The sequence below is a fragment of the Gordionus sp. m RMFG-2023 genome, chromosome 5, assembly GCF_954871325.1.
Source record: "Gordionus sp. m RMFG-2023 chromosome 5, tfGorSpeb1-WG-v2, whole genome shotgun sequence".
Classification (NCBI taxonomy): Eukaryota; Metazoa; Nematomorpha; class Gordioida; order Chordodea; family Parachordodidae; genus Gordionus; species Gordionus sp. m RMFG-2023.
The window spans coordinates 22,930,221-22,957,202 of record NC_088779.1 but is presented as its reverse complement, the minus strand read 5'-3'; the positions used below and the strand labels follow the sequence as shown (position 1 = coordinate 22,957,202).

The following is a 26,982-nucleotide window of genomic DNA, read 5'->3' as shown; positions in this document are numbered from 1 at the left end:
ATTTATTTATTTATTTACGACTTCCTCGAATATGTAGCGGAACTGCCACCATGAAGTATCTTTGAATATAAGTATCCATAGAGTATTTTTGAAGATTAGTTTATATAAAAAAATCGTTTATTTAAACTATTTATATTTTACATTCTCTTTTAAACTAAAGACTTTGAAAAGGTTGCAGAAATCAAAAGCAGAACATAATGGTGTAAACGTATATTACGTGAATTTATTGATATTTAAATTAAAAAAATATAATGATCACATATTCAAAAATAGTTTGCTATATATATTGACAATGTAATTTATCATAAATTGATCTTTTTTTTAAAAAGTTAAAATAAAAAATTGAACATTAGTTTGTTAAGTAAATTGATTTATAAAATATAAAATTTAATATTAGTTTATAAACAAATTGATTTAAAATAAAAAAAGTTGTTTTTAACAAAAAGAAAGAAACAATTTTTATTACATTTGAAATATTTAAGTTACGCCATAAATGACTTAAGGATAAAAAAAAATAATTTTTTAAAGTTAATATTATTTAACAATTTAAGTATGATCCGCTTCTTTAAAAAACATTATAATAATATGATTTATATTTTATGATATTTATTTTATCTTAAGAGGTATAATTAGTTATTAGTATTTTACATAGTTATTGCTATAAAAAATTTGTAGAAATCTTCACCTAATTATTTCCAAATAATGTTATTATAATATTTATAAGAGCTTAAAAATTGGTTTAGGCTCAAGTCGGCTCAGGAGTTGGCTCGAGTCTAATTTTGAGCCAAAATTTATCTATTTAAATATTTTAAAAAATATAATAAACATCTAGAATCGGTGTACCATGCCAAGTTCCCTCATAAATTTTTTAATATTTTTATTTTTTTGTTTTTAAATTTTTTTTAAACATAATAATTATATTATATTATGAAAATAGATTTATTTATTTGATATTTTTTAATGAAAAAAAAATGTAAGCTGCTCTTATAATATTATTTTTGTTACAATTTATTTGTGATTTTTATATGCACATAATTTTTGAAGTCAAAAAGATGTTTGAAAATATTTTGATTTGATAAGAATTTTAAATTTTATTGGTAAATAAATCATTTTTGAGGAATTCTTTTGAGAATTTTATTATAAATGAAAAATCTTTTAGGTGAAATCTTTTATAGTTATTTTTGTCGTCTTCTTAATACTTATTAGACTAGTTAATGATTATAGATTCGGTTAACTCCATTATATACTACTGACAATTTTATTTATATAATCTATATTTCATAAAAAAGATTATTTTATATAAAAAAATTCCTCTTATAAAAAAAATCCTCAAACATTTCTTTCTTTTTTAAATAAAAATAAATTACAACTTTCACATTATCTCTTTTTCATATATAAAAATACAATATATCTTTGACCTCATGTCTTTTTCATATAAAAATACAATATAACTTTTACATCATTTCTTTTTCATATAAAAATTCAATATATCTTTGACATCATTGTAATAAAAATTTAAATACACATAATACTACAACAGTTACAATAATTCGTAAAAATTTTTTAAGTATATCAAGAGAGGTGGGTTTTCTAAATATTTTTGTTTAAAATTTTTAAATTAAACTTTTTTAATGTTATTTTCTATGATCTTTTTAAAGAAAATATTTTAATGTGAGAATTCTCATATTCGCTATTTTTAAACATGTTTGAAATTTTTTGACACAAAAGGGTAAAAATGATATTTATATTGTAAAAATGTTAAATTATATATTCAATGAAAAGGTTCTTTGGAAAAATGACAGTATCATTATCCGTATTTTTAAACATATTAAATTCTTTTTGACCATAATGGGCAAAAATATCTATTTTTAACATGTTAAATAAAATTTCAATTAAGATGTAACATATAGAAGTGACAATTGTCATAATCGTTATTTTTAAAGTTTTTTGAATTTTTTTGATGCAAATGTGCAAAAATAAGTATTGCTAACATGTTAAATTAAGAATTTAGTAAAGATGTACCATAGATAGATCACAATTATCATAATCGTTATTTTTAAATTTTTTTGAATTTGTTGCAAATGTGCAAAAATAAGTATTTTGTTAAATTAAGAATTTAGTGAAGATGCACCATAGATAGGCGACAATTGTCATAATAGTTATTTTTGACGCAAGTGGGCTAAAATAAGTATTCCTAACATGTAAATAATAAGTGAAGATGCACCCTAGATAAGTGACAATTGTCATAATTGTTATTTTTAAAGTTTATAAAATTTTTTTGACGTAAATGGGTATAAATACTGGTTGTAAACATGTTAAATTAAAATTTCGGGGAAGATTTACTAAAGATAAGTGACAATTGTCATAATCGTTATTTTTAAAATTTTTTTGACCCAAATGGGTAAAAATATAGATTGTAAAAATGTTAAATTACAATGTATGAAGTTGTGTTATAGAAAGTGACAATTGCTATAATCGTTATTTTAAGTTTTTTTTGACGAAATTGGACTAAAATAAGTATTGCTGACATGTTTATAATTAAACTTAAGTGAAGATGTACCAAGTGACAATTGTCATAATCGTTATATTAAAGTTTATTTTTTTTGACGCAAATGGGTTTACAATAAGGTTGTAAACATATTAAATTAAAATTTCGGTGAAGATGTACTATAGATAAGTGACAATTGTCATAGTCATAATCGTTATTTTAAAAGTTACGCAAATGGGTAAAAATATAGATTGTAAACATGTTAAATTACAATTTCATGAAGATGTACCATAGGAAAGTGATAATTCTCATAATCGTTATTTTAAAGATTTTAATTTTATTGAAATAATTCAGAAAAATTACAATCCTTGTTTTTTAACTTTATTATTTTTTTATGAGATATGTGTTGGTACCATTTGGCGAAACAAAAAAAACAAATGGGTATTTTTATGCTCATAATCTGTGTCCCTTTTATCCTGCCTAAAATTTGATAAAAATATGCAAAGCGATTACTAAAGAGAGTTGTAATCAGTGCAACATGAACGGGGGGAGGGGGGTAGGAGCCTATTTTTTTGAGCGGGGTATGGGGTAGACAGCTATAATGGGGTAGGATAAAATTTTTGGGTGGTTATCTATTAAATTTTGAAATCAAATAGGACAAAATTTACTGTAAATTTATTTATTATAAACCTATTATAATACAATTTATCAACCAAATCTATATATTGCAAAAAATCATAGACATTTTTTTCCAAATGTAACTTCAATACTAATTTCAAATAAATAAATTTCGGTTCAAAAATCGGCTTGAGCCAGTCGGCTTGATCTGAGCCAAATTTTGGCTCAAAAACTGGTTGAATTTATGGAACTGGCTTGGCTCAGCCGTTTAATTACACTAACACTAATCACAATAAATTTCGCCTCAATAATCGGCTTGAGCCAACGGCTAAGCCAGCAGGCTCAATGAACCGACTTGAGCCTGAGCTGAATTTTTGGCTCAAAAACTGGCCGAGTTTTCGGCTAAGCCAGCTTTGCTCCGCCGTTTAATAACACTAGGTAGATACGATATGTACTTTACATATCAAACATTCATATTAGCCGAAATATGGGTTTGGACATATGTCACAAAAAAAGTATTTAATTCAGTTTTGTTATAAAGTATTTTTTTTTTTTCAAGAGAATTGAAAAAGTTAAGTGAAGATAATTTAGCCAAGCAACCTGATGAGGTCTTTGATATTTTGTGTAAGTTAGGAAGAGGGTAATTATAATTCATTTATAAATAATTTTTAAAATTTGTGCAGTTCATATGGATGTGTATATAAAGCTTTGCATAAAGATTCATCTCAAATTTTAGCCATTAAAAAGGTTCCTGTGGATACCGATCTGCAAGAAATTATAAAAGAAATATCAATTATGCAACAGTGTAATAGTCCATATGTGGTTAAATATTATGGGAGTTACTTTAAAAACACAGATTTATGGGTATTAAGAATATTATATGTTGAAAACATTATAATATATACATTAATATTACTTCTTACATTATAAATTAATAAATAAGATTCATATTAAACTTAAAATAATTGTTACCATTTTTTTTTATTCTTTTAGGTGATCTTGTATATGTTTATTGCACATTTTAATTTTAAACGTTTTTTACTTATTAGATTGTTATGGAATATTGTGGTGCTGGATCTGTTTCAGATATCATTAAGCTTAGGAAAAAAACAGTATAATATCTGATATTTTAATGTGACTAATTTTAAATACAAACATTGAAATATAAAGAATAATATTTTCCAATATGAAATAATTCTAATGAATATCAATTTAGCAGAATAAAATAATAAAGATAATCTGATGCTAGACTAAAATACATATCCCCATATACTAATGAAAGTTAATGGTCTTAGACAAAGACCAGACTGTACAGACCAATTTTTTTGAGGCCCACAGTTTATATAAATCAAATTTTCAGTTCATGGTCCAGATCGATCTTTTATTAATATTTAAATTTTCCTTACTATTCAATTTATATAATTTTTTTGAAAATTTTTATTTTGCAATATGCTACAACAAAAAAAAGTTTGTCAAAAAAAACCTTTTTCTTTTAAATTAACCATTTGTATTATTTTTTATATTATTTTTACATTTGGTATTATTAAAATAACTTTATAAGTTTGTCAAAAAACTCTTTTACTTTTATTAAATTAAATTTTTGTACTATTTATTATATTATTTGTATATTTGATATTATTATAATAAAATTCTTTTATAATTAATAAAATGATAATGCAAGAATTAATTAGGTAAATGTCAAATTAGTTGTATTTTATTTTTTGTTGATTATTTATGTTTGAATAATTATTTTCAAATAATTAAAGTTTAAAGAAAAGAGAAAATATATTTTGAAAATCATTATTATTTGTTATATAATTTTTTTTTAAAGTTTTGTATTATATTCTTATTTATTGTGGAAATTTTAATAAATAAAAGGTGAAGTGTTCATTCCTTTTTGGTTCATCTATATAATTTGTCACAGGTTGTGTAACAGTCAATTGTCATTTTAAGCACCCTTTCAATATTTTTATTGTTGCTCTCTTTACAAAAGTTAATTGTTTATATTTTGGAAATATAGTATTGAAAGAGAATGAAAAGAGAGAGAAAGTGAAAATGTGTTATCTAATATATGGGACTGATAACTAGAATAATGTATTGTTCCACTCATCAGCAGGATATTACATTGATTGTCAAACAATATTATTACCAATTGTCAAGTTAATTATAACAACATATTTGACTATCAAATGATATTATTACCAACTGTCAAGTTAGCAATTATAACAACATATTCGACTATCAAGTCTAAATGCAACCAACAATTTTATTTGCTGATTGAGCACATGTTTATTTAGCAAATATATTACAGCTTATCAACTTCAAAGTGCGCGTACGATAATTTACAAGATTTTACGAGGGAAATGGCTAATGGCACAACCTATATAATCTTCTTCCAAATACGCTGTTTTCGGCTAACAGTTAAGAAAAGGTTCGAAGTTCAAATGTGACAGCTTTCTTATGAGTAAGATAGTGCTGTTAAACGGCTCGTTTTGAGCTATTTTTAGAAACGACTAACTATATTGCTTAAGTCTCGAAATTTTGCTTAGAGGTGTCTATGCCTTTGTGTCATCTATGAGCGAACTCTTCAGGCTTGTGAAATATAATTCTAGACAAAATATTGAGTTAGCTGTTTTTAAAAATCGACTCAAATCGAGCCGTCTAACTACGCTATAGGAAGATATAGGGAGCAGCCTGGAAAAGAACCGAATGAATTTTACAAAAAAATTGCATATTGTTATATTTATTTGAGTCTTAGTAGACATTTATTTGAATAGCATATATATACATATATATCGATGCGTAAATTGTATATCTTTGCCCCAGTTTGCTTTTATAAGGGGGGGGGGACTTTTATGGTATCCCTTGTCAATTCAACGATTTTAAACTTTTGTAGATCACTGAAGATTCTTTGATTTTATTATTACATAAACGAAATAAAAACATTCTTCAAAAAATACCCGTATATCTATTTCTCTTATTGTTTTAAACATTAACATAAATACAGTGAAAAAATTAACCCCAAAAAAACTAAGATAATTTTTAAATAAATATATATAATACAACAATATAAACGAAAATATTTTTAAAATAACAAAAAATATTAAAAACTGCCCTCCTGGCATTCCTGTTAATCCTAAAAAAATGGACTGGTGTTTTTATTTGATGAACAAATTCTGTCTGTGTTTATCGGACCGTTACCCTAAACTACGAATCAATAAATTATTATCTTTAGATTTCTAAGATGTTTCAGGAAATTTTAATTTAAAATGACAAGTTTATTAAAAATATCGAAAAAACACCTATTTTTTTGGAGAAACTACGAATGATCGCGAATTATGTCCTGTTTAAAAAAAACCTAAAGTCTATGATTAGATCTTCTAGATGATTCAGAAGATTTAATATTAATTAGAATAAATTTGTCAAATTAGTGAGATCTCGGAAAAATACTTCTTTTTTATTTTCTTAAGCATCTCGAAGAACTAAACATGATTATTTATTTATTAAATTCAAACATAATTAATAAGGGGTTCGTAGTCTGCGGGTGATTTGTACTATCACCCCCCCCCCCTAAAAGTAATAAACATAGCGAAGAAATTCAAAATTTAAGATAAATCAATTATATAAGTCCATGATAATTGATAATAATCTAAAGATCCCAAATATTATAAAATGAAATTTTTTAAAAAAGCCATAAATTAAATTTATTTAGAAATTATTAATATATATATATAACTAAATTATAATATATGAAACAATATAATTTTCTTTACAACTTCTATATTTAAAAAAGTGTGCCGAGGCAGAAATAGCTACTATATTTGCCGATACCCTCAAAGGTTTGGAATATCTGCACCTTAGGCGTAAGATTCACAGGGACATAAAAGCTGGAAATATATTGCTCAACAATGAAGGAAGAGCCAAGCTAGCAGATTTTGGAGTGGCCGGTCAATTAACGGTATAAAAATTCTAAAATTAATATTTAAAAGCAATATAGGACTAAGAATAGGTAATAACTTATCATTTTTAAAAACTTTTCTATATCCATAACCTAAACACATTGATCCATGTCAATGAACTCAAATTGGGCTTCAGAAATTAAAAATTGTTAGGATGTACATTTTGTGATGGCTGATCAGTTTATGAACAACCCATCTAACCTGGGGTATTATCGATCCGGGGCGGGTAGGGACCTATTTCAGAAAACCACTGTGATTAAGTTACTACTAACAAATATTTGGCTAAATATAATTTAAAATTCTTCTTGAACCCTTTGGCTCCATCTTACAATTAGTTGCTTGAACCAAATTAGTCTATTTTCGCTGAATATCCAATTATACTCCCCATGCAAATATGCCCTAAGAAATAAATAAAAACTACGCAAAAAAATGTTTACGAAAGAGAAAGTATTTTAAGTTATTTACATAATCATTGATGACTATCAAAAATATAATATTGTCTATGTATATAATAATCAAGGACACGATGGCCAAACGCAATACAGTCATAGGAACTCCATTTTGGATGGCTCCCGAGGTCATACAAGAGATAGGATACGATTGTGGGGCCGATATATGGAGTCTGGGTATTACGGCCCTTGAAATGGGAGAGGGAAAACCTCCCTATTCTGACATTCATCCTATGCGAGTATTTGACCATTTATAAAAAAATTATTTATGAGATACATATCTTATTTTTTTAAATATACTATATATTTAAATATCTTTTACTTCACACCTTACTATGTTCCCTTCAAGCAATTTCAATTGTATAAAAAATCAGGGCTGTGCCGATACACATATTTTTCACCTATCCGATCCGATATTGGTTCAAAACTGATCCGATATTTATATTGATTTTTCGCCCCCCCCCTTCCCCTTTGAACCAAATGTAGTTAAGAAATCAATATTTTTTATGCAAAAAATCTAATTATGCATTTAATTTAATTTTTTTATTTCTACAATAATTAAAAAAAGTTTCCGCAGATAACGCATTATGCAAAATTATCTTTGTCTTTTGTAAAATATTTCCATAATTCAGATACCATATTTTAAATAATTCTTTTATTTAAAGTATAAATAATAAAATTGGTGTTATTATTTTAAAAAATTTAAAATAAATAAAACTTTGGGTGTTCCTTTCAATTTTTATAAAAAAAACTTTTTAAAATACTATAAATCTATTTAAAATAATAAATAAAATTTAAAGATGTTGTGCATTTGCATTCTTTAAAAAAAAATATTTAGAAATATTATTAATGTAAAAAATAAATCATAAAATAACAAAAAAAAGAAAAGTAAAAAGATCGTATTAGAGCGGGTTTTCTACAGGAATCTGCCCGATCCGATAATTTTGGAAAACGCTAAATATCGGTGCCGATCCGATCCCATATTTAATACGGCACATTCCTAATAAAAATATTATTAGTATAAGTAGTAATATACAAATTTTAAAATTGTTCAACAAAAACATCTAATTTTATATAATTCATTCTATGAAGGTTTAAACTTCAGAGTCAGTAATTATTTGATTGCTTTTTTTTATCGACAAAATAAACCTCATTTTAGCATTACTCTCATTATACATATATATGTTTTATTATTTTTCTTTTACATCAAATTCATTACAAGAAATTGGATTCAAAATAACTTAATCCATTTTCACCCTATACCCCCAATTATAAATAAAAGGCAATATTTATGATACCAACGAAACCACCTCCTTTCTTCAAAAACCCCGAATCCTGGACGCCTATGTTTAAACACTTTGTATCCCAATGTCTAGTCAAGGATCCGCTGCAAAGATATTCTGCCACCGAATTGTTGCAAGTTTTTATTATTAAGTTCTTTAATGATGATGTCATTCTAAATAATCTTTTACAAACATAATTTTTTCTAGACCCATATTAGTAGGAGTTGATTTGAAAGTTTGTGAAATTGGGCTCTTGGTATCCATTATAAAAATAAATTTATAAATTAATTGGAGTAACATTGTGCGCTTGACCGTGGTCTGTTAAGTTAGTGGAAAAATATGAGGAACAACTTTTTAAACTTATTTTAGTATTTATGCCTTAATTGTGTCTTATTGTTCTTCAGCCCCTACAGCTGCTGAATAAACCGTTAGTGAGTTATAAGAAAATAGTAAATATGCAATATTTGTAAGATTTATTTTTCTCATATTCGCCCCTAGCACATTTATCCACGTCATCTTAGGCCTTTCTCGAGGTCTTTACCCATCTGCTTCTATCAGTGTGTAAAAATGACTAATTATATGCAAATGACAAAAAATAATCATTATTTAGTCATGTCTTTGAATTGTATCATTCGCTTTAACGAAATATAGTTTCTCAGCTTCGTCATGCTTTATTACAAATTTCAAGATCGACTACTAAGTTCTTCATTAAAATATATATAATATACCATTTTGAAAATTAGCATTTGAATTATTCAATATTTATATTTTAACAATGATTCCAAATATATTTTTATATTATCCTTAGGAAATATACATTATAAAGTATAAGTCTTTTTTTATTCAATTGATTATTACGAAGAGACGGTCGAAATGCCACAGATGATATTTGATATTACACTGACAAGCGTTCATTCATCTAATATATCCAAATCTTAACCTTTTTAGTTAAAACGAGAGGTGGACTCATGTGATAATAAAGATCATTCTATGATAAATTTTTTATACATTACTGGCTACCGGAACAAATGCTAACTTTTAATAAATATCACCAAGACTAAATCTACTACACATAGATGCCTCAGAGACCTTGGTAAAAAAATTATGCTTACCGTATGATCAAGCGTCTGGGCAAATACCTATTTTCATATTGGCTGAACGTATGCATACATAGAAGAGCTAAAATGACTTAAATTTGCCATTGAGTATTTCTGCTTCATCATTTTGGATATTTTCATATGCCAAAACTTTTTTAGCTTTTAACTAACAAACGGAGCATTCGTGCCATTGTCATATCAGAACTAACTTGCCCCTCTTTTGGCATGTACATAAGAATTTTTTTTTATTTTCTTATAACTTACTAACTTCAACGATTAATTAGACCCAATTAAAGCACTAAATATTGACATAAGTTTCGGAATTTGATCTTCAAGTCATTCCGTCAACTTCACGAACCTTCTAGAACGCTCTTATGAGGTCTTATCCGAAATAAATTTTAGACAAAATTTACTAAATTTCTTATTATGACGTTTATCATCTGATTTTTTTTTTTAGATTATCTTTAAAAATCGTTCATTTATTTATAATGCATATTTTTCAACAAGCACGAATTTATCAAAACTGCTCCTCCAGCGACTTCTCTACTTTACATGATTAACGACTCCATTAAAATTAAGGAAACGAAACAGTCTCAAACCTTTATTAACACAAATTTCGAAGAAATGGTAAGCCTTTACTTTTATATTTATAAATAGGCTAAAAAAGGGAAAGAAGTCAATGGCGTTTAGACCTCCTCTCTAATCAGATAGTTTAGTATTTGATTCGTTTTAAAGATGGATATTACGAATAAAATATTATTCATCTCGATTTTCGAATTATCCAAAAAATGATAATTAATTTTAATGTCAATATTTAAATCACCAAATATTTGGTTTTTAAATGGTGATATATTAGGTTTAGAAGTCACAAATATTCTTTTTTTTATAATTGCGACGACTACAATGGACTTTATTACAAAAATCGCTATTTACTATGAGAATGACTAAGTTATAAATTTGATTTTTAAAATGATTGATTAGCTTAGATTTCTGTGAAATATTTTATACAAATATATCAAAAAACAACCATTTAACTCATTAAATGAGTTTTCATTTAATTTTAAAATGGCAAATTACATGTTTTTTCTTTGTATATGTGTATTATATATTTAAAATCTAGAAAAAAAATAGAAGAATATATATATAATCATTAGAAATTGTATTATTCGTATTCCATATAAAAACCTATTGTAGGTCTTAAAATTTTTTTATCTTATTTTGACCTACGCAACAAATTTTTTTCTTCTCAAATTGATATTATTTTCGATCCTTTTGACGACATTTTTTGATATGTATATAGTATATATGTTAGAGTCAATGTGTTTATTTCGGCAATGTACACATTGCCTGATTATTTTAGGCAATTTGTTACGGTGGTAGGCAGGGTGAATTAGTTATTTAGGCAATGTATTATTTTTGTAATATTATATTATTAATAATATTTTATTTATTATTAAAATTTTTTAAGATTATTATTATACTTAATTTATAATTTTTTTTAGATAATATAATTTGTTTTAAATATAATATTTTTATAAAATAATTTTTGATCGCTAATTTTTAATATTATTTTTTATGTATTTTTTTCTGATATATCTTTTGATTAATAATATTTAATATTTTTTTAAATATTTTATAAAATTATTTTTAAATATTTTCTAAAATTATTTTTTACGTATTTTTTCCTGATATATTTTTTGATCGCTAATTTTTTAGGTAAAAATATAAACATGTTAAATTAAAATTTCAGTGAAGATGTACCATAAAAAGTGACAATTGTCATAATCGTTATTTTTGCACTTTTTTGAATTTTTTTAAAGCAAATGGGTAAAAATATATATTGTAAACATGTTAAATTAAAATTTCATTGAAGATGTACCATAGAAAAGTGACAATTGTCATAATCTAATTTTTAAATTTTTTGAGTTTTTTAAAATTAAATAGATAAAAATATATATTGTAAAGATCTTAAATTAAAATTTCAGTAATTTTGCACTTTTTTGATTTTTTTTAAGCAAATGGGTAAAAATATATATTGTAAACATGTTAAATTAAAATTTCCGTGAAGATGTACCATAGAAAAGTGACAATTGTCATAATCTATATTTTGAACTTTTTTGAGTTTTTTAAAATTAAATAGGTAAAAATATATATTGTAAAGATGTTAAATTAAAATTTCAAAAGTGACAATTGTTATAATCGATATTTTTGAACTTTTTTGAGTTCTTTTTAAGTAAATAGATAAAAATATATATTATAAATATGTTAAATTAAAATTTCAGTCAAGATGTACCATAAAAAAGTGACAATTGTCATAATCGTTATTTATGAGCTTTTTTGAATTTTTTCAAAACAGTTAGGTAAAAATATGTTCTGTAAACCTGTTATATTAAAATATTAGTGAGGATGTAATATAGAAAAGTGACAATTGTCATAATCTAAATTTTTGAACTTTTTGAGTTTTTTAGTAAATAGGTAAAAATATATATTGTAAACATGTTAAATTTAAAGAAAATTCCTAAATTTCCTTTTAATTATTATAATCAAAATTAATGATGAGTTATTTTCCTGCAAATCGTTAATGCCTTGATTTTATAAAAACGAGAGATAAAAAAATTTCGGTGAGATTTATGATTGTATTAATGACTTAAAATTATAAAAAATTCCACTATTATAATTAAACTTTACTCTTAACACCAGTCGGAAATGTTTTTTAACATAATGTATAATAGCTCGCAGATGTATAATTAAAGCATTTATTAAATTAATTTACTTTTTCTAAAATGTTTACTGCTAAATATATTGAAATAAAGAATCTTGCATCGGTTATTTTGTATTTTAACTGACTATAATATCTTTGACATTTTGTTTCAAATCTAAAAGTAAATATATTTTAGATATCTATTCACTTTAATGAACGATCTAAAATTACAAGTTTATTGGAATATTCTAAACAATAACTAAGATTATATGCCAAACACTATAAGTGTATCTTAGATTTTTGCGAGAGGTTAAAACCTTTGGGTAATTTTTTTACAATTTATTTGAATAATGTTAGACTCTTTTTTCGAAGGCCTTCGGTTTATATTTTAAATTATATTTGGGTTTATACTCATTTTTTTATAATTTCTCAAAAATTTTATAAGGTCGTTATTTTTTATATTTTTTTATTATTTTTATGACATCATATACACATTTTTAGTTTATTGATAGGTGTAAATACTTTATAATTTTTAAATAATATTTAACAAATTAGATTTAGTAAAAGTGGGGATTTTTACCCCCCCCCCCGTTTATACGCAAGGAAATTTTACGTCAAAATACATTTTTACGCCATATTCTTACCAGAAATCTGGTAGCAAGTCTTCCCTATAAGATCTTGCAAGATTTTATTTCTTGACAATATAAAAAACAACATTTTCAAATCATTTTTTATTTTCACAATATAAATATAAAATAATCACTTATTTTTGCATATATTATTTATAGAATGACACTGAGAATTGCAAGACACATTAGAGGCCTTGCATTTACATCTATTTGTCATGCAATTTTGTTTACAATGACAGATTGTATTCATTACTCCTGATTCTGAGTCTATTTCATCGATGGCACCTAAAAAATAAAAAATATCATAAAAACATTTTTACAAAATGAATTATGTAATAATCGCCTGAATATTTATTTTTTATAAGTAAGTTATAATTTATTAATTTAAAAAGGATGATAACATATATTATTTATAGAATGACACTGAGAATTGCAAGACACATTAGAGGCCTTGCGTCTTGCATTTACATCTATTTGTCATGCAATTTTGTTTACAATGACAGATTGTATTCATTACTTCTGATCCTGATTCTGAGTCTATTTCATCGATGGCACCTAAAAAATAAAAAATATCATAAAAACATTTTTACAAAATGAATTATGTAATAATCGCCTGAATATTTATTTGTAAGTTATAATTTATTAATTTAAAAAGGATGATAACTTAAATGACGGAAGTTGAATTTCAGCGCTGGGCCGATTGGATAACCTAAAGAAAAATATTCATGAAATTTTATATATTTTTCTAGATACCGTCATTATCAAATTCATTCAAATATATTAAACGTTTCGCGCGCTTTCTATGAATTAAGAATTAATTTTTGCAATATTGAATATAAATACCTAATAAATTGGGAAAATGACTATGAGCACCCTTAGTTGATCTCCTATAATTAAGGGGTTTACCTCTTGATCACCCAAATTATTTCATAAAATAAGGTATTAATAAAAGGCATTGTATATACCTAGATCCATTGATTGATAATATTCTTGAATTGAATTAGAAGAATTTTCATTGTCATCTGTAAAATATTATATGTTAAAACATTTTATCAAACCAAAATATATACCAAAGGTGATGAGTAATATTCTTGGATGGAGTTATTGTTTTCAATTTCCACTATAAAATATCATATGTTAATTTATACATCTTGCCAAACAAAAATATTACCAAGATTAGGTGATGGGTAATATTCATGAAGTAAACTAGTAACTGTAAAATATTATGTTAATTTATACATCTTGCCAAACAAAAATATTACCAAGATTAGGTGATGGGTAATATCTATGTAGTAAACTATTAGCTGTAAAATATTATATGTTAACTAATGCATCTTAAAAACTCGGATTAAATGGTATTGTTTTCAAAATCCTATCCAAAATATTATATTTTTATTAATTTATATCTGTATAATCTACCAGATTTTGGAAAAAGCTCATATCATCATCCAAATAAGCTATAAAATATTATAACGAATTCATCATATAATAATAATAAAAGAATATACCAGTATCTTCTCTCCTGGATCCTCAGATTTTTCTGGTTTAAGTAAATTTTTAATTGCATAGATATAATTCAATTATCTTGGCATATAGGAATCCCAGGTGTTAGGTTTGTGTCCAAACATAACCTCATAGGCTGAGGCCTTGATTCCTCTATGATACGATATATTTTTTTGGAACTGTATCGTTCCCAAAGTGTCAGCCCAACACGTTGTTTTCTTATCATGAAGAAAACAACGTAATTTAATCTAAAAAATAAAACTAAATTTATTTATTTTGAATTAAAATAAATACCATAATATCCTTATTAGCACGCTCGACAGATCTCTGAGATTTGGAGTGCCTCGGCCTTCCATGCACCAATTTACATCCTGGCCACATGTCCACGATCTTTTGGATGGTCTAAAAAAATGTTGAGGTACTTGTATAGTAATTACAATGGTATCAATTGGAGAGTCCAAACCATAGGATAACTATCCCCGTATATTTTAAACATTAAAAAATAACCCGAAATCTTTGAAAATATTTGTCTCCCAAATTAAAATTATCATTTAAAATGATGTTACATTTAGCAAAAATACCATATAAGATAATGAATTTTATTTTGCATGTTTAAATATTTTTATGTTTTAAAAATTAAAAATATTTATAAAATTTAAATTCTACTTCATTTTTAAATTCCCGCCCATTGTTTGTGTGGAGAATTGTAAGCGCGCCAAACAAATTGAATATAGATATCAAATGTTCGGCCATATCTTGAGCAGTTTTATTTTTCATAGGTCTCAATATAACAAACTTTGTAATATGATCTTGGTATACAAAAATATATTTATTTTCTCCATCTGACTGTGATTGTATATCAATCAGATCCATCTAACAATATGAAAATTAATATTTTTAGACATCCAAAAGATGGTGGACATGTGGCCATTATGTAAAATGGTGAGGTGCAATTAGCGATACTTATGCCAATGTGTCGTCCTTTAATTGAACATCACTCTCACTACAAATATTGCATAGAAATCCTTATTTCCCAACCTCATAGGATTTTCCAACCTATGTTTATCATTCTTTTCACTTGATGTTCAATTAAAGAGCTACATATAGGTATAAGTATCGCTAATTGCACATCACATTTACAAATAATCCGCCTACTTCACGCTTCCCAAATAAATGAATATAATTCGCTTGCGGTTAATGATAAGAATATCGGGTTTTGAGAATATTATGGTACAAATTGACTAAATAATTGCCAAGTTTCAGAAAATAATTTTATTTATTTTCGGTTTTGGCAAAGTGCCAAAACTTTCTTATTTTACTAATAACTCACGAGCGGTTCAATCTGCTGATATGCGGTATAAATATTCTTGATGTTCAATTAAAGGTGCTACACATTGGCATAAGTATCGCTAATTGCACCTCACCATTTTACATCCTGGCCACATGTCCACCATCTTTTGGATGTCTAAAAATATTAATTTTCATATTGTTAGATGGATCTGATTGATATGCAATCACAGCCAGATGGAGAAAATAAATATATTTTTGTATACCAAGATCATTTTACAAAGTTTGTTATATTGAGACCTATGAAAAATAAAACTGCTCAAGATGTGGCCGAACAATTGATATCTATATTCAATTTGTTTGACGCGCCCACAATTCTCCACACAGACAATGGGCGGGAATTTAAAAACGAAGTAGAATTTAAATTTTATAAATATTTTTAATTTTAACATAAAAATATTTAAACATGCAAAATAAAATTCATTATCTTATAATATGGTATTTTTGCTAAATGTAACATCATTTTTAATGATAATTTTAATTTGGGAGACAAATATTTTCTAAGATTTCGGGTTATTTTTTAATGTTTAAAATATACTGGGATAGTTATCCTATGGTTTGGACTCTCCAATTGATACCATTGTAATTACTATACAAGTACCTCAATATTTTTTTAGACCATCCAAAAGATCGTGGACATGTGGCCAGGATGTAAATTGGTGCATGGAAGGCCGAGGCACTCCAAATCTCAGAGATCTGTCGAGCTGTTAATAATGATATGGTATTTATCTTAATTCAAAATAAATAAATTTAGTTTTATTTTTTAGATTAAATTACGTTGTTTTCTTCATGATAAGAAAACAACGTGTTGGGCTGACGCTTTGGGAACGATACAATTCCAAAAAAATATATCGTATCATAGAGGAATCAAGGCCTCAGCCTATGAGGTTATGTTTGGACACAAACCTAACACCTGGGATTCCTCTATGCCAAGATAATTGAATTATATCTATGCAATTATAAATTTACTTAAACCAGAAAAATCTGAAGATCCAGGAGAAGATACTCGTATATTCTTTTATTATTATTATACGATGAATTTGTTATAATATTTTATAGCTTATTTGGATGATGATATGAGCTTTTGCCAAAATCTGGTAGATTATACAGATTCGGATGCTCCTGGTAAATATTTTTATATAATTATACAAATTAATAAAAATATAATATTTTGGAGATGATTTTGAAAACAATAATATTTCAATATGAGAATATCACCGAATCCTGGTATATATTTTTAAGATGCATTAGTTAACATATAATATTTTACAGCTACTACTAGTTTACTACATAAATATTACCCATCACCTAATCTTGGTAATATTTTTGTTTGGCAAGATGTATAAATTAACATAATATTTTACAGTTACTAGTTTACTTTATGAATATTACCCATCACCTAATCTGGGTAATATTTTTGTTTGGCAAGATGTATAAATTAACATATAATATTTTATAGTGGAAATTGAAAACAATTTAAACTCCAAAGAATATTACTCATTACCTGATGTTGGTATATATTTTGGTTTGATAAGATGTTTTAACATATAATATTTTACAGATAACAATGAAAATTCTTCTAATTCAATTCAAGAATATTATCCATCAATGGATCTAGGTATATACAATGCCTTTTAATAATACCTTATTTTGTGAAATAATTTGTTTAATTTATAGATAATTTGGGTGATCAAGAGGTAAACCCCTTAATTATAGGAAATCAACTAAAGGGTGCTCATAGTTATTTTCCCAATTTATCAGGTATTTATATTCAATATTGCAAAAATTAATTCTTAATTTATAGAAAGCGCGCGAAAACGTTTAATATATTTGAATGAATTTGTTAATGACGGTATCTAGAAAAATATATAAAATTTCATGAATATTTTTCTTTAGGTTATCCAATCGGCCTATCGCTGAAATTCAACTTCCGTCAATGTTATCATCCTTTTTAAATTAATAAATTATAACTTACTTATAAAAAATAAATATTCAGGCGATTATTACAGAATTCATTTTGTAAAAATGTTTTTATGATATTTTTATTTTTTAGGTGCCATCGATGAAATAGACTCAGATAGTGTTGTTAAATGGCTCGTTTTGAGCCGATTTTTAAAAACGGCTAACTCAATATTTCGTCCAGAAAAATATTACGCAAGTCTCAAGATTTTGCTCATAGAAGGAACAAAGGTCTAGGCATATATTATCGAAATCTCGAGGCTTAGGCAATATTTTTCTGGCTAAAATATTGAGTTAGCCGTTTTAAAAAATCGGCTTTGTAAACAAAATTGCATGACAAATAGATGTAAATGCAAAGCCTCTAATGTGTCTTGCAATTCTCAGTGTCATTCTATAAATAATAAATACAAAAATAAATGATTATTTTATATTTATGTTGAATTATATTGAAAATATAAAATGATTTGAAAATGTTGTTTTTTATATTGTCAAGAGATAAAATCTTGCAAGATCTTAAAGGGAAGGCTTGCTACCAGATTTCTGGTAAGAATATGGCGTAAAATTGTATTTTGACGTAAAATTTCCTAGCGTATAAACGGGGGGGGGGGGTAAAAATCCCCACTCCTTTTACTAAATCTAATTTGTTAAATATTATTTAAAAATTATAAAGTATTATCACCTATCAATAAACTAAAAATGTGTATATGATGTCATAAAAATAATAAAAAAATATAAAAAATAACGACCTTATAAAATTTTTGAGAAATTATAAAAAAATGAGTATAAACCCAAATATAATTTAAAATATAAACCGGCCTAAGGCCTTCGAAAAAAGAGTCTAACATTATTCATAAAAAAATTACCCAAAGGTTTTCACCTCTCGCAAAAATCTAAGATACACTTATAGTGTTTGGCATATAATCTTAGTTATTGTTTAGAATATTCCAATAAACTTGTAATTTTAGATCGTTCATTAAAGTGAATAGATATCTAAAATATATTTACTTTTAGATTTGAAACAAAATGTCAAAGATATTATAGTCAGTTGATATACAAAATAACCTATGCAAGATTCTTTATTTCAATATATTTAGCAGTAAACATTTTAGAAAAAGTAAATTAATTTAATAAATGCTTTAATTATACATCTGCGATCTATTATACATTATGTTAAAAAACATTTCCGACTGGTGTTAAGAGTAAAGTTTAATTATAATAGTGGAATTTTTTATTATTTTAAGTCATTAATACAATCATAAATCTCACCGAAATTTTTTTATCTCTCGTTTTTATAAAATCAAGGCATTAACGATTTGCAGGAAAATAACTCATCATTAATTTTGATTATAATAATTAAAAGGAAATTTAGGAATTTTCTTTAAGTTTAACATGTTTACAATATATATTTTTACCTATTTACTAAAAAATTCAAAAAAGCTCAAAAATAACGATTATGACAATTGTTTATTTTCTATGGTATATCTTGACTGAAATTTAATTTAACATATTATATTTTAACACCCATTTGCTTTAAAAAATTCAAAAAAGTGCAAAACTAACGATTATGACAATTGTCACTTTTTATGGTACATCTTCACTGAAATTTTAATTTAACATGTTTACAATATATATTTTTACCTATTTGCTTTAAAAAAATTCAAAAAAGTTCCAAAATAACGCATATGACAATTGTCACTTTTCTATGGTACATCTTCACTGAAATTTTAATTCAACATGTTTACAATATAAATTTTTACCTATTTACTTTAAAAAAACTCAAAAAAGTTTAAAAATATAAATTATGACAATTGTCACTATTGTATAGTACATCTTCACTGAAATTTTATATTAACTGTATATTTTAAAAAAGTTCAAAAGTAGCGATTATGACAATTGTCACTTTTCTATGGTACACCTTCACTGAAATTTTAATTTATACAATATATATTTTTACATTTTTATTTAAAAAGTTCAAAAATAACGATTATGACAATTGTCACTTTTCTATGGAATATCTTCGTTTACAAAACATATTCTTATTTAAAAATAGCAATCAAAAGATATATCAGAATAAAGTACATATATAATAAATATATTAAAAATCCTTTAAAAAAATATATACTCAAAGATATTTACGATCAAAATATGTACCAGAAAAAAACGTAAAAAATTAATATATAAAAATATTTACGATCAAAGATGTATCAGATAAAAAGTACCTAAAAAAATAATATATAAAAAATCATTTAAAAGATTTGTGTTTAAAACTATTATCAATCAAAAAATATATTTAAAAAAATAATATAACAAATTAAAATAAATTATCTCAAATAAATATATTAACACATCAAAATAAATCTCAAAAAATATATAAAAAACATTGACAATCTTAAAAATATTATTTAAAAAATATATCTAATAAAATCCGGTGGGTCTATTTATCGCTCGGCTAACCACATAATAAATCATTTATTACTAAATATCGCTCGGCTAGTAAATGTCGCTCGACAAACCACATGATAAATTATTTATTACTAAATATCGCTCGACTGGGAAATATCGCTCGGCTAACCACATAATAAATCATTTATTACTAAATATCGCTCGATTGGGAAATGTGGCTCGGTTAACCACATAATAAATCATTTATTATTTAAATTACGCTCGGCCGAATTACATAATAAATTTTTTATTACTAAATATCGCTCGGCTTTTATTTATGAATTAAATTTCCAAACATTTTCCAGTGGGTTTTCACTTTCCTAATATTAATTGAGAATTAATTAGTTTATAAATAAGATAAAGGTTTGGACAGGTGTAAAAAATTATCTATTAGATATTTTAGCTTCAATACTTTTATAAAATTAAAATTGCTCATAACATTTTTTATTTATTAAGGTAAAAGAAATAATATTCTATCCGCTAGATGGCGTCTTTAAATTTTTTATTATAAAATTTAAAAATAATATTTTTGAATTTTAAAAATAATATTTTTGAATGTGTTTAATAAATTTCGCCATATTCTATCATGATGACTAAAATATTTATGATTTTTTTTATAGAATTATCTATATTTTGGTAAAAAATTAGTAGTCTTTTTTAAATTTTGCAATTTTTATTAATCAGATAAATTAATAACGATGGTAATTCATTTTATTCATTCATATATAAATCATAATTATTTTTACCAAATTGATATATAATGTTATTATAATATAATTATTGCGTTCATAAAATATAATTTGTTCGGCAGAGAAGATTTAAATATACATTTAGGATAATAAAATTATATATATTGATGAAATAGATTATGAGCAGGGGAAAATTGGGGAAAAATAAGGAATTAAAATTTATAAAAAATATTTTATCGAGTCCTTTCTGCTTTAATTCTACGTCGCTGATGTGGTTTTTTTGAGCCTTTTGGTTTTAAAACAGTTAAAGTTTTATCTAATGAATGTAATTTATCTTTGCTTTGACTATTAAGTAAATTATTTAATGTATCATGACAATCTATCGATTCGGATATTAAATAATTGCGATATTCATTATTTAAAAAATATTCTCCTTTTCCTGAGAAGGATCTTTTAAATTCTTTTTCTTGTAACATTGTGATATCCTTAAATTTTTCGATTAATTCTTTTAAAGGACGTTGTTTCCAGTTTGTATATGATTTAAAAACATGGTTCATAGATTCGCAGTTGTTATTTGTCCATAAACAATTTATTATTTTATTTTTTAGGGGAATGTAAACATGTTCATAAATTACTTTTTGAAATTTATTTTTTATATATAGCAAAAAAACTGCTATGTTTAAATACTATAGCAGTTAGGTATATCACCCAAATTAAATGTTTTATCAACGCCTAATATACAGAAGTCAGATTGGTTTGACAAAAACTTAATAGTTTTAATAATAAAATGAGTATAACAAATTATCGATGGTGTTTTCTCTTTGATGTGAATTATTGATTGGATAAATGGCGAAATATTTAGATCATTAGTAATTTGTAAAATATTAATCGCAAAATTTAGAGGTACTTTTGTATCTTTTTTAAGTTTATAAATTTGTTTTAAATTTTTTGGTTTAATTGGGTCTTTTTGAAATATATAATTATTATAAATATTGCGACATGTTTGATTTCTAATGTTTAATAATAACTGATTTGAAGTCCGTACATAAGGATTTACAATCTTTTTGGAATTCCCATGGCAAGCGGGACCTGGCCATTGTCCTATATATTCAACTAAATATATATCTTTGAAATCGTAATTAGGCTTTTCAATAAAATTAATTTTTAAAATTCGGCGTTTATACTCTTTACTTCTCTTTAAAATACTATAGTATTTATAAAGAACAATTATATTTTTGGTTAAAGGTTGAGGTTCTATTTTTTTAAAAATTCTAGAACCACCTAGATGAGTGTCCTGCCTAAATAGGCCATCTTTAAAAATATACGGACCTTGAACAATATCATTATATATATTATAATATAATTTTCTTGAGCTTGATTTTGAGCCTGTCCATGGCCCACAATCATCTATATATAAATTTTTATTCTTATAATTTGTAAAATTATTATTAGAAATTAAAAAATACATATTATATTTTATACCTAAAGGTATTTCGTGCAATATATTATTGGGAGAAAGCAAAATTTTTATGGATTTTACAATGTTTAAAAAAAACCCATAGTTTGGATGACCTCCTTCGGCTATAATATTGTTTAAAAAAAATGGTAAAGATTTTAATCGGATATCTTCGCTACATGGTTTTTTTTAGAATATTTTCTATCGAAAATGATATATCTTTTATGATATTGTTGGACAGTTGGGGTTTTTTTGTTAATGTATTAATATAATTATTTGGTATGAGAGATACAAAGTGATTGATTCTAATATTAAATATATCATTTGGACATATGGTAGATGTCCACATGATTAAAATATGAGGCTTTAAACTCTGGCTTACACCCCTGCCATAAAGGATATCGGTAAAGGCCTTTAATGAATTTGATGGGCATTGGTTTGCCAAGAGCAGCACTTAATGCGCATATATGAATTTGCTCAGCCCAAACATTTATATTTAGAGCCGAATCGAGTATCTCATAATACTCATTCACCCATATATTTGGATTAATTTTATAGTTTTGGAAAAAATCAGGATGGTTTTTATCATAATATTGAGGATTTATAATTATTTCTATTGCCGTTATCAGTCTTAAAAAAATATGAAGTGTTTGTGGTTTATATAACGACATTGAAACCGCCCGGTAAAAGCAATTACCATCAGATTCAATTTCCTGCGGAATATAATTTTCTAAGATTGGAGATTGCGCCATTTGTATAATTTTTTCACTTATAGAATCTTTTGATATTTTCTTTAACGTTATTGGTTGTGGCTCTCTTAATTTATTTTTTTCTATTAAGGCCATAGCTCGATCTCTTTTTAATCTGCAAAAATAGAAAAAATTAATTTTTTTTCAAGTGATGAATCTTGAGTAAATAAAAAGAACGAAGATAACCCTAAATCAAATAAGATTTTTATAAAATGTAACCATATCAAGGTTTTATTAAAATTGACTAAATAAAATTTCTTGATATCAAATAAAATTGCCAAAATCTTTGATTTCCAATTTGGATGTATGAAAATGTGAGTGCTGTCTGAACCCTTGCGCGAATATTCAGAGTCGGCACACAACATTGGGTAAAATTAATATTTATATTAATATTTTTTAAAACAATTCAAAAACTACCCTACCAGTCTAATTTCCTAATAAAAACAGCGATTTGTCAAATTTTATTAAATTATGGCCCTAGAATGATATTATATAGTTCCATATTGTTTTTTTAAATGATGGTCACCAGAACTCCAAATGATAAATATTTTTACGGTGAATTCTTAAACTAAATATAAGATTAATTTTAATAAAAAATTTGTATCTGTTATTTTAACTAAATTAAGTTTTTTCTGGGCACCGAACCTGAATCCCAACCTGGTTCAGATATTTTTTGCAAATAAACTCGAACCCTTTTTTAATAGGGTCACAGCATGTAACAACCTATGTATCTTTATTTGAATAAAAAGTAAAAACCATAATAAAATAATTGACTATATTTTGTGAATCATTTCATAGGTAAAGAAAATATGAAGAGTAAATGAATATTAACCTTAATATAGCATCCTCCATTGTGAATATGAATTCGAAAAAAAATTGATGATATGTAATAAATAAATGATTATATTTTGAAGTGAATTGTGATTGTGAATATGAATTCGAAAAAAAAATTTATGATGTGTAATAAATGATTATTTTGAAGTGAATTGTGATTGATATTATGTTATTTTAATTTTTAACTATTAATACTTTTTGAATCCTTTTGCCGCCTGGCTGGCATCTTAAAATTTGAGTTTTATTTTTTTTAATATTAATAACTTCCGTTTTTTACATATTTTTTTTTCTCATAATAGCATAACTTTCAATTGTATTTCCCTCCCTTTCCTTTTTTTCCCCAAAAGAAATTAAATAATAAAAATATTATTTGTTTCCATCTTTTTTTTCAAAAGTTGAAATCATAATTTTCATCTATTTCTATAAAAATCTATCATGTTTTCTTTCCAAGATGTCACAAATCTATACTTTTTATGTTATCTACTAAATTATAAAGTATCAAAGCTACCAACCGATTTCTCAATTCTCATATTTTGAGATTGCCCTATATCGCTTAGAATTAAAACAGAAATAATGCTAAAAAAATCCTCAAACGTCGAGAATAAATACTCAACTTTCAGAAAATACTGAATATAATTTTTTAGAAATATTTCCGTTATTTTAGCGGCAGAATTATTTTTGAAAATTTAAACAAAAATTATTTGGGAATTTTTTTCCGGTTTTTTTTCAAGGATTTATTTTCCCCTATATTTAATTTAAAACTTAAAAAATGGGTGTATTTTCATCTAGATCCATTTAAAAAGTGTATTTTAACAACTCTGGGGATCATATATATAAAATAATAGTTTGTATAATTCTTTATAAATTTGATAATATATAAAATATTTTTAAATATAGAATCGGCTCAAACGGCTTATTGAGCCGCACTAGTCTGAGCCGTTTTTTACGACTACGGCTCGAGTTCAGGGTCAATAAAACTTGACTAATTAACTATACTACCCTGAACCGGATTCAGAGATTTTTCACTGAACTCTCACCCGAACCCATTTTTTAGAAGGGGGGTTTACAACTCTGATATATATTGATGAAATATATTCGATATTCTAGAAATATTGGATAATTATGATTATCCTATATAAATTCTTAATACAATAAGGCAAAATTAATTAAACGCATTCAAAAATATTATTTTTATATTTTATAATAAAAAAATTAAAAATATTTAATAGAATATGGCGAAATTTATTAAACACATTCAAAAATAATTTTTTATATTTTATAATAAAAAAATTAAAAATATTTAATAGAATATGGCGAAATTTATTAAACACATTCAAAAATAATTTTTTATATTTTATAATAAAAAAATTAAAAATATTTAATAGAATATGGCGAAATTTATTAAACACATTCAAAAATATTATTTAATTATTATAATTAAAAATTTAAAGACGCCATCTAGCGGATAGAATATTATTTCTTTTACCTTAATAAATAAAAAATGTTATGAGCAATTTTAATTTTATAAAAGTATTGAAGCTAAAATATCTAATAGATAATTTTTTACACCTGTCCAAACCTTTATCTTATTTATAAACTAATTAATTCTTAATTAATATTAGGAAAGTGAAAACCGACTGGAAAATGTTTGGAAATTTAATACATAAATATAAGCCGAGCGATATTTAGTAATAAAAAATTTATTATGTAATTAGCCGAGCGTAATTTAAATAATAAATGATTTATTATGTGGTTAACCGAGCCACATTTCCCAATCGAGCGATATTTACTAGCCGAGCGATATTTAGTAATAAATGATTTATTATGTGGTTAGCCGAGCGATATTTCCCAGTCGAGCGATATTAAATAATTTATCATGTGGTTTGTCGAGCGACATTTACTAGCCGAGCGATATTTAGTAATAAATGATTTATTATGTGGTTAGCCGAGCGATAAACAGACCCACCCAATAAAATCTATAAATTATAAAAATAATAAATTTATAAATAATAAATTTCTCTCAAATAAATATTAAATTAATATCAAATAAATAATAAATTAATCTCTCAGATAAATAATAAATTTATTAATTTGTAAAATAAAATATATTGCCTAAAAAAACCAGGCAATGTGTGCATTGCCTAAATAACTAATTCACCCTCCCTACCACCTTAACACATTGCCCTAAAATAATCAGGCAATGTGTACATTGCCGAAACTAACACATTGACGCTAACATATACATAAGTTATAGTTTAGTTTTTTGATATAACTTCATCTTTAACATGTATTTTGAAAAAAACATTTACGGAAAAAAAGAATGTAAGGGATTATGGGACAGTCACCAAATTAGCCCTCAACGATTCTATTAGATCGAACCACGATGAACCTGATCAAACTTTGAAAATTTTGCCTAAAGATGATCGATTGCTGTCCAGGGAAAACGGAATATTGGGATCACATTTGATCGACGGTATATATATAAATATATATTACGCCGGAACTAATGTGCAATCATTAAAGAAGAGGGCCAGAAATTCTCCCCTTAGCAAATATGCCTGTTTTGAAAAATATCTTTTTATTAATCAAATAGGTATCCCAAAACAGGTCCATGACGATGACGGAACGACTTGAGGATCAATTACCGAAACCTAAGCCATTGTGTAGCACATTAATTGATCTTCAATCCGGACAACAACGGAATGACACCTTACTGAGTTATAAGCAAAATAAAAAGTGGCTATTTGCCAAAACCGAAAATAAAAAAGATCATATTTTG

The 26,982-nt window shown here is 25.3% G+C and overlaps 1 protein-coding gene across 1 annotated transcript in view; it reads left to right on the top strand.

Moving 5' to 3' along the window:
* The first annotated feature begins 3,557 nt into the window (after positions 1 to 3,557).
* The window catches only part of LOC135929873 (serine/threonine-protein kinase 3/4-like), a 32,463-nt gene continuing 9,038 nt past the window's right edge, over positions 3,558 to 26,982 (top strand). The window contains exons 1-9 of the mRNA XM_065466609.1: positions 3,558 to 3,621; positions 3,666 to 3,746; positions 3,790 to 3,970; positions 4,156 to 4,218; positions 6,900 to 7,064; positions 7,586 to 7,753; positions 8,797 to 8,934; positions 10,402 to 10,521; positions 26,523 to 26,676. Of these exons, the coding sequence (XP_065322681.1) occupies positions 3,608 to 3,621; positions 3,666 to 3,746; positions 3,790 to 3,970; positions 4,156 to 4,218; positions 6,900 to 7,064; positions 7,586 to 7,753; positions 8,797 to 8,934; positions 10,402 to 10,521; positions 26,523 to 26,676 (1,084 nt within the window). The 5' untranslated portion in view covers positions 3,558 to 3,607. The remainder of the gene's footprint in view (positions 3,622 to 3,665; positions 3,747 to 3,789; positions 3,971 to 4,155; positions 4,219 to 6,899; positions 7,065 to 7,585; positions 7,754 to 8,796; positions 8,935 to 10,401; positions 10,522 to 26,522; positions 26,677 to 26,982) is intronic.